The 16,102-nt window shown below is 42.4% G+C and overlaps 1 protein-coding gene across 1 annotated transcript in view; it reads right to left on the bottom strand.

Annotated features, from left to right (window-relative positions):
• Positions 1 to 16,102, bottom strand: part of LOC139163796 (fer-1-like protein 4) — a 79,869-nt gene that overhangs the window by 45,118 nt on the left and 18,649 nt on the right. The window contains exons 12-17 of the mRNA XM_070744960.1: positions 14,190 to 14,349; positions 11,150 to 11,333; positions 7,899 to 8,085; positions 4,817 to 5,187; positions 2,898 to 3,006; positions 77 to 272 (exon numbers count right to left, since the gene is read on the bottom strand). Of these exons, the coding sequence (XP_070601061.1) occupies positions 77 to 272; positions 2,898 to 3,006; positions 4,817 to 5,187; positions 7,899 to 8,085; positions 11,150 to 11,333; positions 14,190 to 14,349 (1,207 nt within the window). The remainder of the gene's footprint in view (positions 1 to 76; positions 273 to 2,897; positions 3,007 to 4,816; positions 5,188 to 7,898; positions 8,086 to 11,149; positions 11,334 to 14,189; positions 14,350 to 16,102) is intronic.

Genomic DNA, 16,102 nt, shown 5'->3' with positions numbered 1-16,102 from the left:
TTCTTTGCAAATCAAATTAATGGTATGTTAATTAAAACATGGAAATTTAAATGACATAAAACTATTGAGAAATTACCTGTCATATTCAGTGGGTTCTGGTCTTTGGTTCTCAGTCATAGACTTATCAAGCAAAGTAGTTGTTGGAGGCATGACTTCAACATCCATCTCTTCATCTGCAAGAGGTTCTAGCAAAGGCTGCTTTTCTTCACTCTTTTCTCCCTTCTCATCTTTCACAGACATCTTAGTAATAACTTCAGTTTTCCCATAGTTCCCTTGAAGTTAAACATGTTTAGTCTTTGTTGTTGTAGCACATTTAATATGCTTAGCTCTATCAGAATTTTGAATATAAAGATAACATGTAATCTACAGATCATAGCATCTACTATTTCTATCATCTCTCTCCCTCTCCCTCCCCTTTCTCTCTCATTTGTTTTCCTGAAAATAAGACCCTGTCTTACATTTTTTTGAACACTGAAATAAGCACTTGGTCTTATTGCCATGCACTCAAAAGCCCGATTGGGCTTATTATCATGGGATGTCTTATTTAGGGGGAAGCAGGGTATCTATCTATCTATCTATCTATCTATCTATCTATCTATCTATCTATCTATCTATCTATCTATCTAGCTATCTAGCTATCTATCTATCTATCTATCTATCTATCTAGCTATCTAGCTATCTAGCTATCTAGCTATCTAGCTATCTAGCTATCTAGCTATCTAGCTATCTAGCTATCTACCTATCTACCTATCTACCTATCTACCTATCTACCTATCTACCTATCTACCTATCTACCTATCTACCTATCTACCTATCTACCTATCTACCTATCTACCTATCTACCTATCTACCTATCTACCTATCTACCTATCTATCTATCTAGCTATCTAGCTATCTAGCTATCTTTCATCTATCTATCTAGCTAGCTAGCTATCTAGCTATCTACCTAGCTATCTAGCTATCTAGCTATCTTTCATCTAGCTATCTAATCTATCTCTATGAATTTAAGCAAGTCAATGGCGGCTTGAAAATGATTTTGCTACCAGGTCACATGTGTGTTTGCACTCGCCACTTCTGTGCATGCACAGAAGCATCCTGGGTGGGTGGGTGGAGCCCCCCTCTGCCGGCACTACTGGTTCTAAGAACCGGTCCAAATTGGGAGCAATGCACCTCTGGTATAAGCCTCTAATTCCATTTTAGGCCATTTATGGGGGAAAAAAATAGGCCATATATGGAAAAATAAAAATAAAACCATATAGTCAAGATTGTTTTTAAAAAATCTGAAAACCCTGGGTAAAAAAATTAATAATTCCTAAACAGTTGAACAATATAAGCTCTGCTTTGGAAAGAGAATAACTATTGATATTATATTATCTAGTTATTTTATTAAAAACCTGAGAGCTCAGACAGACTATTAGGAAATTGAAGTCCTGCGGACAATTTAGGCCTGAATCCTAAAAGCTGTTGTGTCAGACTTCCCCATGCAGATTTGGCAGAAGATAGTTAGACCCATGATATGGCTAGAAAAGCATCTTTATTCCATTAGCATGAAGCTACCAATTTTCTCTTTGTTCAAGCACTCCAAAAGAATACCATAGTACATGGTATCAAAAACTATACTAGTTCTGAGGTTATCAACTGATATGCTCCATCTCTTTCTCCTAGCATAGGTCAGATTGATGAAGACGATCTGCTCTGAGTTGAGACCAATAAGCTTCAAGCACAACAACACAAGAGCACACAACAGATTTAAACTTAATATTAACTGCTCCAAACTTGACTGTAAAACATATGACTTCAGTAACCGAGTTGTCGAAGCGTGGAACTCATTACCGGACTCCATAGTGTCATCCCCAAAACCCCAACACTTTACCCTTAGATTATCTACGGTTGACCTATCCAGATTCCTAAGAGCTCAGTAAGGGGTGAGTACAAGTGCACTAGAATGCCTTCCGTCCCCTGTCCTATTGCTCTCCTATATCTCCTATTCCTTTCTTCTATTCCTATATCTCTTCTTCTATTCTTTCATTGATATGTTCTATTACTATACCTTCTTTTCTATTATTTCTCAGATATATTTTACTATGAGTATCTCCTCTATAACCTTCATCATGTATTTTACTATGTGTGTGTGTATGTATATATATATATCTATATGTTAAATGTTTATAGCTGACAAACTATAAGAAAAAACATATATCTATATCTATATATATCTATCCTAGTCTCCCTTAATTTTCAAATTCAGCTTAAACATGTGACATATATATATATATATATATATATATATATATATATATATATATATATATACACACACACACACACGCACACACACACTAAAACTCTCATTGTGTATTAGACAAAATAAATAAATAAAAATAAATAAATAATGTGTTCCCTCTTTTTTCCTACTCAGACAGGGAAAACTAACATTTCCATTTTTCAGCTATTTGAAGAGCAATAGTGGGAGTATTATCTATTGTAAGACCCTGGATGAGGAATTTCTTAGCTATTTTATTATTATTAATTCTTAGACAAATCCACAGATCAGCTGCAAACTAAACAAGAATAAAAATCTTACTCTCTTAAAGTCAAATAAAGCTATGGACTCATAAAGAAAACTGGAAGCTTTCTCACAGAGCTCAGTCTAAATAGAAAAATAATATCATATGACATTCTTCCCAAAAGGTGCCATGAAGTCATGGAATTGACCATGTCCATTGAGCATAACAGTACTGTAGTTCTGGGCCAATGCATCTGAAAGGCACCAGTTTAGGGAAGGCTGTAACTAAGTTGTAGAGCTGCAATAAAGGATGGAAGAGAAAAATGCATAGCAGAGGGATAAAAAAAGAATCTGTGTTAAATTAAAAAGACCTGAAGCTTCTGTCACTTACCTATAGAGATTTCAAACTTCATAGGTTTAGTACCTACTGAGGGATCTATCATGGTCACTTCAAAAAATGAGGCAAAGAGAAGGAATTCTTCTTTCACTCCTAGGGCATTCTGAAGAAAAAGTTTTCTGTTTTCAGTTTCCTTCTTTATGATAATAAAAAATATTCACAGGTTAAACAAGTGTTTCTCAATTATCTTCTGTTATGCCCTCTCCTATGAAGAAGTAAACATTTCACACACACCCCAACTCTTGATTGTTTGCAATATTCAGCACATTTTCGCTGAAAAAACTCAAGCGGCTCATCAGTGTGATTGGGGTGTAATGTGACACTTTAATTATTTGGCTTCATGCTGTCTCCTGACAGTATTTTTAGACACAGTAAACGTAGCGGTCTTTCCTTGTCTCCCACCGTAGTCCCCCCCCCAAACAAGATGGCGGAGTCAGAGTGAAGCCAAGCGCTATATACTCGTCTTAGTTTTTGGGAGACTTACGTTTGTCTCATTGCCTCATTATTTCTGTCTCTCTCCTTCTATCTTTTCATCCCTGTTAAATATTTTTCCATGGTGTCTCTTATGGTTTGTTATCTCCTGCTCTGTGCTGTGTGCTATTGTTCGATGCAAAAAAACCCCTACTTCCTGAGGCAAAAAACCAGCACATTCCCCAGAGTCACTCATACACACACACACCACATTGCTATGTATTCCCCTGGGGTGGGCACCCCACTATTTGAGAGACACTGGATTAATTCCAACCATATTTTTAAAGCTTAATGTGTGTGTGTGTGTCTCTCTCTCACACACACACAAACACAGAGGTACATAATGGTAGTGTATTTAGACTTGGCAATACTCTAGCATAAGACAACGTCAATATTTGTCTAAAGGGTGGGAGCTGAAAGCTGAATTCTGCTTAAAGGAGTAAATACACAATGTGTTGCATCTAAACATATTGGGATAGGTAGAGCACAGATAAAAATTCAGATTTTAAAATAAAATGACATTGAGAATGTTTAAAAGCTAAAATGTATTTTCTTCCCATTCCGTTTTTTTCATTTATTCCTTTCTTTTTATGCAGGTGGATGCAGGAAAAGCAATGATAATTATTTTAACCCCTTTCATCCCAAAGTTTCTCTATGCTGAAGTTCAGCTTCCTAAAATCACTTTTAATTTCTTCCTTTTATTAAAAAAAAAATCAGAATGTTGATCTTAGTAACGTATAGAGTCCTTAGCGTATAGAGTCCTTGGCAACTTTAAGACTTCAATTCCCAGCTATGCTGGATGGAGATTTCTTGGAATTGAAGTCCACAAGTCTTAAAGTTGCCAAGTTTGAAGACCTCTTCCTTAGCAGAAGGTAGAACAATTATGTCTTCAGAAAAAGATCACCTCTATACACAGAAAGGAAATGACAGTAAATAGACACAAGTTTCTTTATGAGTGATAGCTGTGCAAACTAAGTTTCAAATATGCATTACTTTTATTTTTAAAAGGCTTCACTGGACCTTTAAACAGAGATTTACAACTAGTTAACTTCTGACCTGTTTTATAACCCCTTGCTGGAGTTTTACAACTTTTTTTTTCAACAACCTCTTATTGTTGCAATAGATTGGATATTCAACTGGGTGGGGAAAAGGGGTGGGTTGTCCTTTTTAATTCACATTTGTATGTCCTTGTCTAGTTTTGTCTTTATTAACTTTGTTTTTTTGTTTTGTACTTTATTTTTTCAGTAAAGATCACACTGTTTTGTAATATTAATTTTTTTACAGTAATTTGTATTCATTTCTGAACTGCTTAAAGTTTAATATTGAAAATGTTAAATTGGGGAAATAATGTTTTAGCCCTCGTTTATTAAACATAAAATATACAAATCTAAGTAATAAATAAATTTCACTTCCCTATGATTTCTGTGATCACTGAGACTCACCTCCGGGAGAGGATGGAGGTCTTCTACCTCCACAATCACTTCACTTGGTTGTTCTGCATCCTCAGTGGTACTAATACCAGGCTGGCTTTGATGCTTCTCCTTGACAGATGTACTGGACTTCTCTTTGGCCTTTTTACTCTTCTTCTTCAACTTGAGTTTGCTTAAGGCCCCTTTAAGAACTTCTACTGGCTTCTTCTCCGCTGCCTGGATAGTAGCAAATATCTCTACTGTAATTGCCATAAGAAGGCGCCCACGATAGAAGATGCCTTCACCCAGACCTTCATTGAGATCTTTGTGTATATCTCGCAAGGTTGAATTCTGGGATGAGCCATATAAATTTACCCAAGTTGGTCCAAAAGTGGGATTAAATCCTGGTGGGAAGAAAATGTGATCTTGAATATACCAACATTTGGTTCAGATTTGCACTTTTACAAGACCATTTTAACAATGAAGTAGGTCATGCTTCCTTGGTGATCTATCTTAAGCAAGTAGCCCTTGAATTATAACCATTCACTTAATGATCTTTCAACATTATGGCTGCACAAAAAAGTGATTGATGACCTTTCTATGCACATCACAACATTCCTGCACTCAAATAATCAAAATTCAGGTGCTTGACAAATTGACATGTATCTGCAATGATTGCAGGGTGCTGGGATCAAGTGATTGTCATTTCCAACCTCCTGACAAGCAAAGTCAATGGAGGAAGTCAGAGTCAATTAATAACCATATGATTCATTTAATGACCATAGCAATTTATTTAACTGCAATTAAAAGGTCATAAAATTGAGCACAACTCACTTAACTATCACGGCACCTAGCAATGGAAATTCTGGTCCCAATTATGGTTGTACGTTGAGGACTATCTGTAAATAGATATTTGGCATGTGGTTTATCACACAAAAAAAATCAAAGGATGAGTTATGGCTGTATCCCTCAGCATGGTGTGAATCAGTACAGATATTTCCCAGCTATAGCTCACCACATACAGAATATCTATACTTTATGTAATAATTTCTCAGCTGAATTATAGTTGACAAAAAGATGCCCCAGTGTTCCAATACATTGCAGTCTGTATTACTTAAGGAAACAAGAAGAAAATACAATGCAATTTTTTTACAAAACCTCCATTGCCCATTTATGGCTGTATTAGGCATCTTTCTTAGATGTTAATCAGAAAAGTATGTTAAGTTGATGTGCAAAAGTAATAAAGCTTGCTTGGGAAATGACCCTGTGGAATTCTTATTGACAAAAATTGAGTCTTTTTTTTGTAAACCATTTAAGTAAAACCTTTTGTTTAAAGTTTTCTTCTGTTTCCTATAAGATTAGCCTATACCAGTGATGGCGAACCAAAAGGCATGCATGTGATTGTACTAGCATGCTTGCATGCGCTCACATGCCTTCTCTCCCTCCCTCCACATGCATGCACACCCTCCCGGGATGCCCCACACACATGCACACAGGTGTTACTGAAGCCTGGAACATGGAAAAAAGGCCCAAATGGGCAAACCGGAAGTTCTGAAAATGCACTTCCTGTTTGTTGTTGTGCTGTTGTTTTGCATTCCAGAGGGTTCAAGGATGCTTCTTGAAGCTCTGAAGTGCAAAAAACAGCACAAAGGGCAAACCTGAAGTTTGGAAAATGCACTTCCAGTTTACCCATTGTGCTGTTTCTTGCACTCCGGGGCTTCAGGAAGTTCCCCTGAACCCTTTGGAGTGCAAAAAACAGCACAACAGCAAATCAGAAGTGTGTTTTTCTAAACTTCCAGTTTATCTGTTGGGTGATTTTTTGCCTTCAGGGCTTCAGGGAAGCTTCTCTGAAGTGCCCACAGGCGAAATGGCCTTTCCCAAGGCTGAAAAATCAGCTGGCCAGTGCACACATGCATGTTGGAACTGACACAGGGCAAAGTCTTGCGTGCCCTCCAAATGGCTTGTGTGCCACCTATGGCATGCATGTCATAGGTTCACCATCACGGGCCTATACCAGGGGTAGGCAAAGTTGGCTCTTCTATGATATATAGACTTCAACTCCTTGAATTCCTGAGCTAGCATGATTGGCTTAGGAATTCTGGGAGTTTGTTTGTTTGTTTGTTTGTTTGTTTGTTTGTTCGTTCGTTTGTTCGTTTGTTCGTTTGTTCGTTTGTTTGTTTGTTTGTTTGTTTGTTTGTTTATTTATTTATTAGATTTGTATGCCGCCCCTTTCCGTAGACTCGGGGTGGCTCACAACACAATAAAAACAGTTCATGACAAATCTAATAATTTACAATTTAAAATATTTTAAAAACCCATTATTAAACAGACATACTTACAAGCATACCATACATAAATTGTATAGGCCCGGGGGAGATATCTCAGTTCCCCAATGCCTGACGACAAAGGTGGGTTTTAAGGAGTTTACGAAAAGCAAGGAGGGTAGGGGCAGTTCTAATCTCTGGGGGGAGCTTGTTCCAGAGAGTCGGGGCCACCACAGAGAAGGCTCTTCCCCATGGGGCTCACCAACCGACATTGTTTGGTTGACGGGACCCGGAGAAGGCCCACTCTGTGCTTCCTAATCGGTCGCTGGGATTCGTGCGGCAAAAGGCGGTCTCGGAGATATTCTGGTTCGATGCCATGAAGGACTTTAAAGGTCATAACCTTTAAAGTTGAAGTCCACAAGTCATAGAAGAGCCAACTTTGCCTACCTCCAGCCTATGCAATATGGTCAAACAGTCCTACAGAGTATTTTATACATGCTGCCATGGCTATAATGCAATTTGACCCAATTCATTGTTTTCCTGTAACTGTATAAAGGATACTATTAATTAATTTTTAATTTTATTAAATTAACAAATGGGGTAATAGACAAAAGGTAAAGACCATCAAATATCAGCTATGATGTTCTAAGGAGCTGCAGCTCAATAGCAAAATCACTGCTCTCCAAGCTAAATTTTGCTGCTTCTATCCTTGACTTTTCCTGGGTTAAAGTTGGAAAGAATATTGTCTGATATTTTGGAGAGACTTGCAGTCAGCTAATTCATCAGTTCTGATAACACAGTGCTGGAGAGAATTATAGTCTGATATAAGACAATGTCTATGACAAACTCACCATTTCTTCCAGGGTCAGATATTTGTTGCAGATCAATGAAATGTGTAGCAAGGGCAACATCTCCAATGTTTGCATCATCCAATAACTGGACTTTTATTTTTCGAACAAGAGGTGGAAACATCTCGATGAATGTTATTTGTTCATTCCAAACGGGCTCTATGGTACTGTTTTCAACTGATGTTTCTCCCTAAATAAGAGAACATTAGTTGAGAACTCAGTTGATGATAAAGCAGAAATAGAAGAGTGAGGAAACACAGAATTGTTCAGATCAACTTTCCCGTTCCCTGACCTCATTCAGATGTCTTGAGATTGCAACTCTCTGAATTCCCATCTGGGATAAATGTCCCATTTATACACTAAATCAGAACGATATAAACAAGTAATTCACATTTGGGGAGGGGACCTAGAGTCTCGCACTGTGTTCATGTCCCTATTTGCATCTAATTACTATACAGCACGATCAACCACAATCATGTTTATTATTCCTTTTGTTCTCATTGCTTTGTAATCCATTATCAGTTATTGACTGGCAGTGGTTGGAATACAAGTATTAGAGGCAGCATCGGAATTGACAATGGGAACAATATTTTTGCCTAACTCAGATGAGGTAAAGTAAATAGCAATAGCTCTTAGACTTATATACCGCTTCACAGTGCTTTACAGTCTTCTTTAAGCGGTTTCCAGACTCAGCATTTCGCCCCCAACAATCTGGGTCCTCATTTTAAGGATGGAAGGCTGAGTCAACTTTGAGTCGATGGTGAGATTTGAACTGCTGAACTACAGCCAGAAGTCAGCAGAAGCAGCTTGCTACTTGTTGCTGACTATAGCGGTGGCACTCATCTCCGTTTCAAGGCCATTGAGCCAGTGCTGACTGAAGACATTTCTGCGATCATGTGACCAGCATGACATCACTTGGCGCTGTTTCCTATCCACCAAAGTGGATGCGTCTATCTATTAGCATTTGCATGCTTTCAAACCGCTAGGTTGGCAGGAGCTGGGGCAAGGGTGGGAGCTCACTCAGTTGTGTGATGTTCAGGTCTTGAAATTGTGCTGCCAACGTTCCAGCCGACAAGCCCAAAATATTAACCATTGAGCCACCGTGCCACTCTCAAATGAGGACAAATAACATTTAAACTCAGTGTAGGAAAAGTCTTACGTCGCCTGTTACACCGTCAGCAAACCCTACATTGGGTTTCTATTAATTGGATATTGCAAGACTAAGAGGCTGGAACAAAATGAAGTTGTAGCATTAGGGAAAGTTACCTAAGCATATGTACATTAGGGAACTGTTAGATATTTGCCTGGGTGACCTACCCAGACAGGGTAAAAGTCAAAAGTTCAGATTTGTTTATTGCATGTTGATTGGTTGCCTTCTTTTGGTGCTTAAAATGTATCTTTGTAAAACTGCCCTGTTGCTGGGCTAGATTGTATAAATAGGAGAACTGTCTTTGTATAGAGCTCTCAATACTCCATTGCTTCTTGACTGAATTGACTTCCTTGTCCTGTTAGCAAAATAAAGCTTGCTTGATTCAACCTTGCTTTGAGAGTTATTACATTGGCGACAAGGAAACCGACCCTCCGTGTGCTATCATGGCTACTCCATTGGTAGTCCAGCCACCTGAATTCTTTGACCCAGAAAGAATGACCTGGACAGCCTACATGGCGAAGTTTGAAATATTTTTGGAAGCGGACGGCATGAAAGACGCCTACAGCGGCCGCAAGCGTGCCCTTTTCCTCAATTACTGTGGCACACAGATTTTTGAGCTGGCAGAAACCCTCACAACCAGTAATTAGAAGAATCCTGACTGTGTCATACTACAGTGATCCCTCGATTAGCACGGTCTCGATTAGTGCGAAACGCTACAACACGGTTTTTCAAAAAATATTAATTAAAAAATACTCCACGGTTTTTTTGCTATACCACGGTTTTTCCCACCCGATGACGTCATACGTCATCACCAAGAGTCACTTCTCTGTCTCTTTCTCTTTCTTTCCTGTCATTCTCTGCTTCAATCATTTTCTCATTTCTCTTTTTTTCTCCCCTTTTTTCTATCATTTCTCTCTCTCTTTCTTCCTCTCTCACACTCTCTTCCTCCCTTCTCTCTCCCCCCCTCCACTTGCCCACGAGAAGAAAAAAAGCAACCTCTGCCGGGCAGCTCCCCTTGTGCCCCCGCTTTGTGCCTGCCTCTTTTGGGGATTTTTTTTTCTTTTCTTTTTTGCGCTGGTGGCGGGAGCTGTTGGGGAGGGCTCTGCCGGGAAGGGCTGTGTCAGCGGCGAGGTGGCCGCGCCGTTATTGTTCCTTCTAAGCTGCTGAATGGGGGCGCCGTTATTGTTCCTTCTAAGCTGCTGAATGGGGACGCCGTTATTGTTCCTTCTAAGCTGCTGAATGGGGGCGCCGTTATTGTTCCTTCTAAGCTGCTGAATGGGGGCGGAGGCAACAGCGGAGCCCGGCGCTGGGGCCATGCGAGGCTGTTCATCCAGGGGGGCGTGGACTGGCAAGTCGCCCTCCTTTCTCTCTCTTTCTCTCTTATACCACACCGGTAACAGGGAGAGAAAGAGAGAGAGCGGAGGGCACCTTGCCGGTCCACGCCCCCCTAGATGAGCGGCTCCGCATGGCCCCAGCGCCGCCCAGGCAAAGGGGAAACCCCGAGATCGCTTGCCGCTTGCCGCTTGCCGTATTGCAGCGAAGGAGGCGAAGCAAGGCTCCAAGCTGCAATACGGCAAGCGGCAAGCGATCTTGGGGTTTCCCCTTTGCCTGGGCGGCGGGAAGACCCAGGGAAGGTTCCTTCAGCCGCCCAACACCTGATCCGCTCTGCAGCGCGGCAGCAGCGAGGAGCCGAAGATGGGGCTTCCCCTTTGCCTGGGCAACGGGGAAACCCCATCTTCGGCTCCTCGCTGCTTCCGCGCTGCGGAGCAGATCAGCTGTTGGGCGGCCGAAGGAACCTTCCCTTGGTCTTCCCCGCCGCCCACACGCAAACTCCACCATCTGTGCATGTGCGGCCATGAAAAAAATGGCGCGCATGCGCAGATGGTGTTTTTACTTCCGCACCACTATAACGCGGAAATCGATTAGCGCGGGAGGTCTTGGAACGTAACCCCCGCGCTAATCGAGGGATCACTGTATTTCCTAAGTTCTTAACACTTGGTCTTTTTCTACATGACCTATTCAGAAAGTTCAATACTAAAATTGAATGGATCAGTCTATTTCATGAATCTTTCAATAAGAAAATATGCAGAAAAAATAGAATTACCTGCTGTCCAGAGAAAGAAATCTGCACGTAAGGATCAATGAAGACTTTCTTCTCACCCACAATTTTTGAAAAGCCCCCCATGATTCCTGAGCTCATACTGGGCAAACCATCTGCCTTGTATATTTTGATGCAGAATTTGGCCCAGGGTCTCTCAGCTGGAATTTTTTTAGGAAGCAATAAGTTCCTGAAAAAAAGGTATTTGATTGGTTAGGAGGGATGACCTTTTGAAGCCCACACTACAGCCAGACCCAGCTGCCTTTTTTATTGCTTCCAACTATTGCTAAGTTGAGTTTAAAAATTCAAGTCTAGACTGCGGAGGGTTGCTACCCAATCCAGAATATGGCTACTGCAGAACCTGGCTTCTTGCCCTTCCCATCCAGGCAAACGTTACTTGCTAGCCTTGTGTAGTCAAAAGTCTCAATGTCTCCTCCCTTCCACTTTTTTTTAGGATTTTTCTCTTCTCAATCAAAGCAAAGTAGCAATACAGAATTTATAGCATTTTGGATTCTTTGCATGGTTCAGAAAGGCTTAAAACAGTTTAAGACATAAAACTAGTTTTCACACAGAACTTCAGCATAAATAAATGGAAGATGACATTATTCATTTTTGCACCCAGGAAATGATGGATGGTCTACACCAGGGATGGCAAACCTTCTTTTCCTCGGGTTCTGAAACAGCATGCATGCACACTATCGCGCATGTGCGAGTGCCCACACCCATAATTTGGTGCCTGGAGAGGACAAAAACAGCTTCCCCTATCCCTCATGGAGGTCCTCTAGAGGCTGAAATTGGCCTGTTTCCCAACTTTGGAATGTGGGACCAGTAGCTCATGTTTCACCCTCCCCAGGCTCCAAAGGCTTCCCTGGAGCTGGAGGAGGGTAAAAACACCCTCCCCCATCTCCCCGGAGGCTCTTTGGGAGCCAAAAACATCCTCCCAGTGCCTCTGTGTGAGCCAAAAATCAGCTGGCCAGCACACACCTGCCCGTTGGAGCTGAGCTAGGGCAACGGCTCGCATGCCAGCAGATATGGCTCCACGTGCCACCTGTGGCACCCGTGCCATAGGTTTGCCATCACTGGCCTATACTAATAGAGGGATAAGGAGAAGATCCCAAATGTAAAAGAGGACAGACGACAATTTTAGATTGAGAAAGAAAGAGGAGATCTGAAATATACTCTGTCAGAGTAATGTCCTTTTCTGAGCTAAATGATACAATTTATAAATAAAGCAAACTTCCCAAGCTTGATTAAGCACTTCACTTCTGGATCTTCTTTTCCCCCCATAGAGTAAGAAAATGATCCTGTTATTATTAATTCCATAATATCATATTCCATACACCAGCGTTTCCCAACCGGTGTGCCGCGGCACAGTGGTGTGCCGCGAGACATGGCCAGGTGTGCCGCGAGAAGCTCAAGCAGGGCGGGGCGCTGCCGGCGCCCCTGCCTGAGTGTCATCCTGTGGATGGTCTTGGGCTTCACAGTCGCTTCCTGGTTCCCTCTCCTCCCACCGCCTGTGTCTCCCGCCGTCGCCTCCCACCAAGCCGTCGCCCGTTGCCGTGGGTTCCTCGATTGGGAGCTGCTGCTTCCCTCTGTCCAGCTCAGCCACGCTGCCGTAGAAAGCACAGAGGTTATTGCCACCGCTTCTGCCTCCACTCAGGGAGCCACCGTGGTCACCGCGCCTTTTCCTCTCCCTCAGCTCAACCACGGTGGCTCCCTGAGTGGAGGCAGAGGTGGCGGCAATAACCTCTGCACTTTCTACGGCAGCGTGGCTGGGCTGCCTGGAAGGAAGCGGCAGCTCCGAGGAATGAGGCGCTGGCGGTAGACACAGGCGGAGGGAGGAGAGGGAACTAGGAAGCCACCGTAAAGCCCAAGACCAGCCACAGGACGACCTTCAGCCAGGGGCACTGGAACCGCGCGCAGCCATGGTGGGAGCAGCATGAGGTAGCAACGAGGCGCGAGGACAAGCAGGCAGCTTGGCGGAGGGGAAGCGCTGAGGGGCTCTCCTCCTTCCCCACCCCCGCGCTTCTCTCCCGCCCTGGCTTTCGCTTCGCCCCATGATTTCCCCGCAATTTCATCCAGGCCACCTCTTGCCTCCTTTTGAACTGCGGGGAAATCTGCGGGCAAAGCAAAAGCCAGGGCGGGAGAGAAGCGCGGGGGTGGGGAAGGAGGAGAGCCCCTCAGCGCTTCCCCTCCGCCAAGCTGCCTGCTTGTCCTCGCGCCTTGTTGCTACCTCCTGCCTTTTTCCAGGGGCCTTTGGAAGGCACCCAGGGAAGGGGGGGGATTGGGGGTGGCTGCAGCGGCTTCTCGTCCTCCTCATCCGGCTGCTAATGCCCGCCCGGCCCCTCTTGCAGTCCCTTCACGGAGCGCTTTTGTCCCAGGCTGTCAGCGAAAGGGCTGCAGGACAGGCGGGGCAGGCGTTCTTCTCACAGCTGAGGCAGAATTTGGAATGTTGGGTGTGTGTGCGTGCGGGCTCCGCATCCCCCTGCCACCCGGAACATTTAAAATAAGAAAAACCTTCGCCGGCCTCCGCAGAGAAGAAAGGAAGAGAGAGAAAGAGAGACAGAGCAAGAGAGACATAGCAAGAGAGGCAGAGAGAGAGAGAAAGAGAAAGAGAGAGAAAGAGAGCTAGCAAGAGAGAGAGAAAGAGAGACAGAGAAAGAGAGAAAGAGAGAAAGAAAGAAAGAAAGAAAGAAAGAAAGAGAGAGAATGAAAGAGAGATAGCAAGAGAGGCAGAGAGAGCAAGGGAGAGAGAAAGACATATAGGGAGGGAAGGAGGGAGAGAGAAAGAGAGCAAAAAAGAGAGGAAGAAGGAAAGAGGGATGGAGAGAGAGAAAGAAGGGAAGGAAGGAAGAGAGAGAAAGAGTGAGGGAGAAATAGAGCGAAATGGAGGAAGATTTTTTTTTGTCAAAACTTTTCTTTAGCCACCCCCCCACCCCCCACCCCCGTTCAGTGTTCCCCAGGATTTTGAAAATATGAATAATGTGCCGCGGCTCAAAAAAGGTTGGGAAACACTGCCATACACCTTTCAACACCACAGACTTACTTTTCAATGTCTTCATTCTGACTGCTGGATGAGGTGGGAAAGGAACCCATTACATCCCCCCGAGCCATGACAGAAATGTTGCACTTTACAAAGCCTTTAATTCCTGCTCTGGTGTCCTTTGGGTCATTAATCACAGCCCACTTTTGGTAGAACCTATGATCTAAATGCATAAAGAGAAAATGATTGGATGACAATGTCTCTGGATCTAATGTAGATTATTACTCTATTATCACTCTACTCACAAGAGTCTACAAAACTTTTGCCAGACCCATCCTACACTACTGCTCATCTGTCTGGAACCCATATCACATCTCAGACATCAACACCCTAGAAAATGTCCAAAGATATTTCACCAGAAGAGACCTTCACTCCTCCACTCGAAACAGAATATCCTACGAAAATAGACTAACAATCCTGGGTCTTGAAAGCCTAGAACTATGGCGCCTAAAACACGATTTGAGTATTGCCCACAAGATCATATGCTGCAACGTCCTACCAGTCAATGACTACTTCAGCTTCAACCGCAATAACACAAGAGCACGCAACAGATTCAAATTTAATACGAACCGCGCCAAACTTGACTGTAAAAAAATATGATTTCAACAATCGAGTTATCGAAGCATGGAACTCATTACCTGACTCAATTGTGTCAACCCCTAACCCCCAACTTCTCCCTTAGACTCTCCACGATTGATCTCTCCAGGTTCCTAAGAGGCCAGTAAGGGGCGTACATAAGTGCACTGGAGTGCCTTTCGTCCCCTGTCCAATTGTCTTTCCTTTCTTTCACCTATCTTATATATTCTCTTCCTTTCATATATCCTCTCCTCTAAGTTCACTTTCACCCTCTTTTATATTATCACATGTCTATTTTCTTCCTATGTATTTATGTATTGGACAAATTAACTCCTAATTAATTAATTAATTAGGAGTTTGTGTCAGAAGGTTAGATTAGTCCTGCTTTTATTGATGTACTTTTTTGTGAGTGGGGTTATTGTCTATCCTCGGCTCCAGATGGGTTGTATGTTGCAAAATTTTGTGGTTTTAATCCATATATACCACCCAGAGTCACTAGTGTGGGATGAGAGATCATGTAATTCATATAAACATATAAACAAACAATAATGTCTACAAATTCTAAATCTGGACTATCGATGTCTTGAACAAAGGACACAGAAGAAAGCTAAAACTGATGAATTGGCATAATACTTAGCAAGCATAGATCAATTATTGCTTCCCAAAATTAGCAGAGCTCTTCAGATTGATTAAAAGGAAAACTATAATACAGAGCTCATAAAATGTTACTAAAAGATTTCCATGAACATCGTATGGCACTAATCCCAAACTGGCACCGATCTTATAAAGAGAAGCTCTGGGAGTACTAATTCCAAATGACACCAGATTTTAGAAGATACATAATTAGGCAATGTCAACTACCAAGTGTTTCAGGCAGGGATGGGTTCCTCATGGTTTGGACAGGTTCGTCCAAACTGGTAATGACCCATTGGTGATGTCACAATGACGTCACTGAACCGTTTTGGTCGGTGCTGGTCCATGAGAGCTGCCATCTTTTTTTTTTTTACTTTTGTGAATTTTTTTTTCTTCTTCTGAGCATGTGCAGAAGCCGAGTTTCTGGGACTGTACATGCGGTCGCCATCTTGTTTGCGGCTTTTAAATTTTATTTTATTTATCTTTATTTCTTGGCACTGTGCATACATGCGTGCAAAAAGCGCACCCATATCGATGAGGCATGCCTATGCAGCATGGGAGGAAATGAACCATCAACGAGGTAAGTAGGAACCCATTACTGATTTCAGGATATGGGCAGAGTGCGAAAGGGAAACAAATTCATTACTAATGTATTTTGGTGGCAGCTGGGCAAATTTCATAAACATGATTTGATTAACCTCATAGAG

The sequence above is a fragment of the Erythrolamprus reginae genome, chromosome 3, assembly GCF_031021105.1.
Source record: "Erythrolamprus reginae isolate rEryReg1 chromosome 3, rEryReg1.hap1, whole genome shotgun sequence".
NCBI lineage: Eukaryota > Metazoa > Chordata > Lepidosauria > Squamata > Dipsadidae > Erythrolamprus > Erythrolamprus reginae.
The sequence above is the reverse complement of the archived record's forward strand: the minus strand, read 5'-3'. Positions and strand labels throughout refer to the sequence as shown.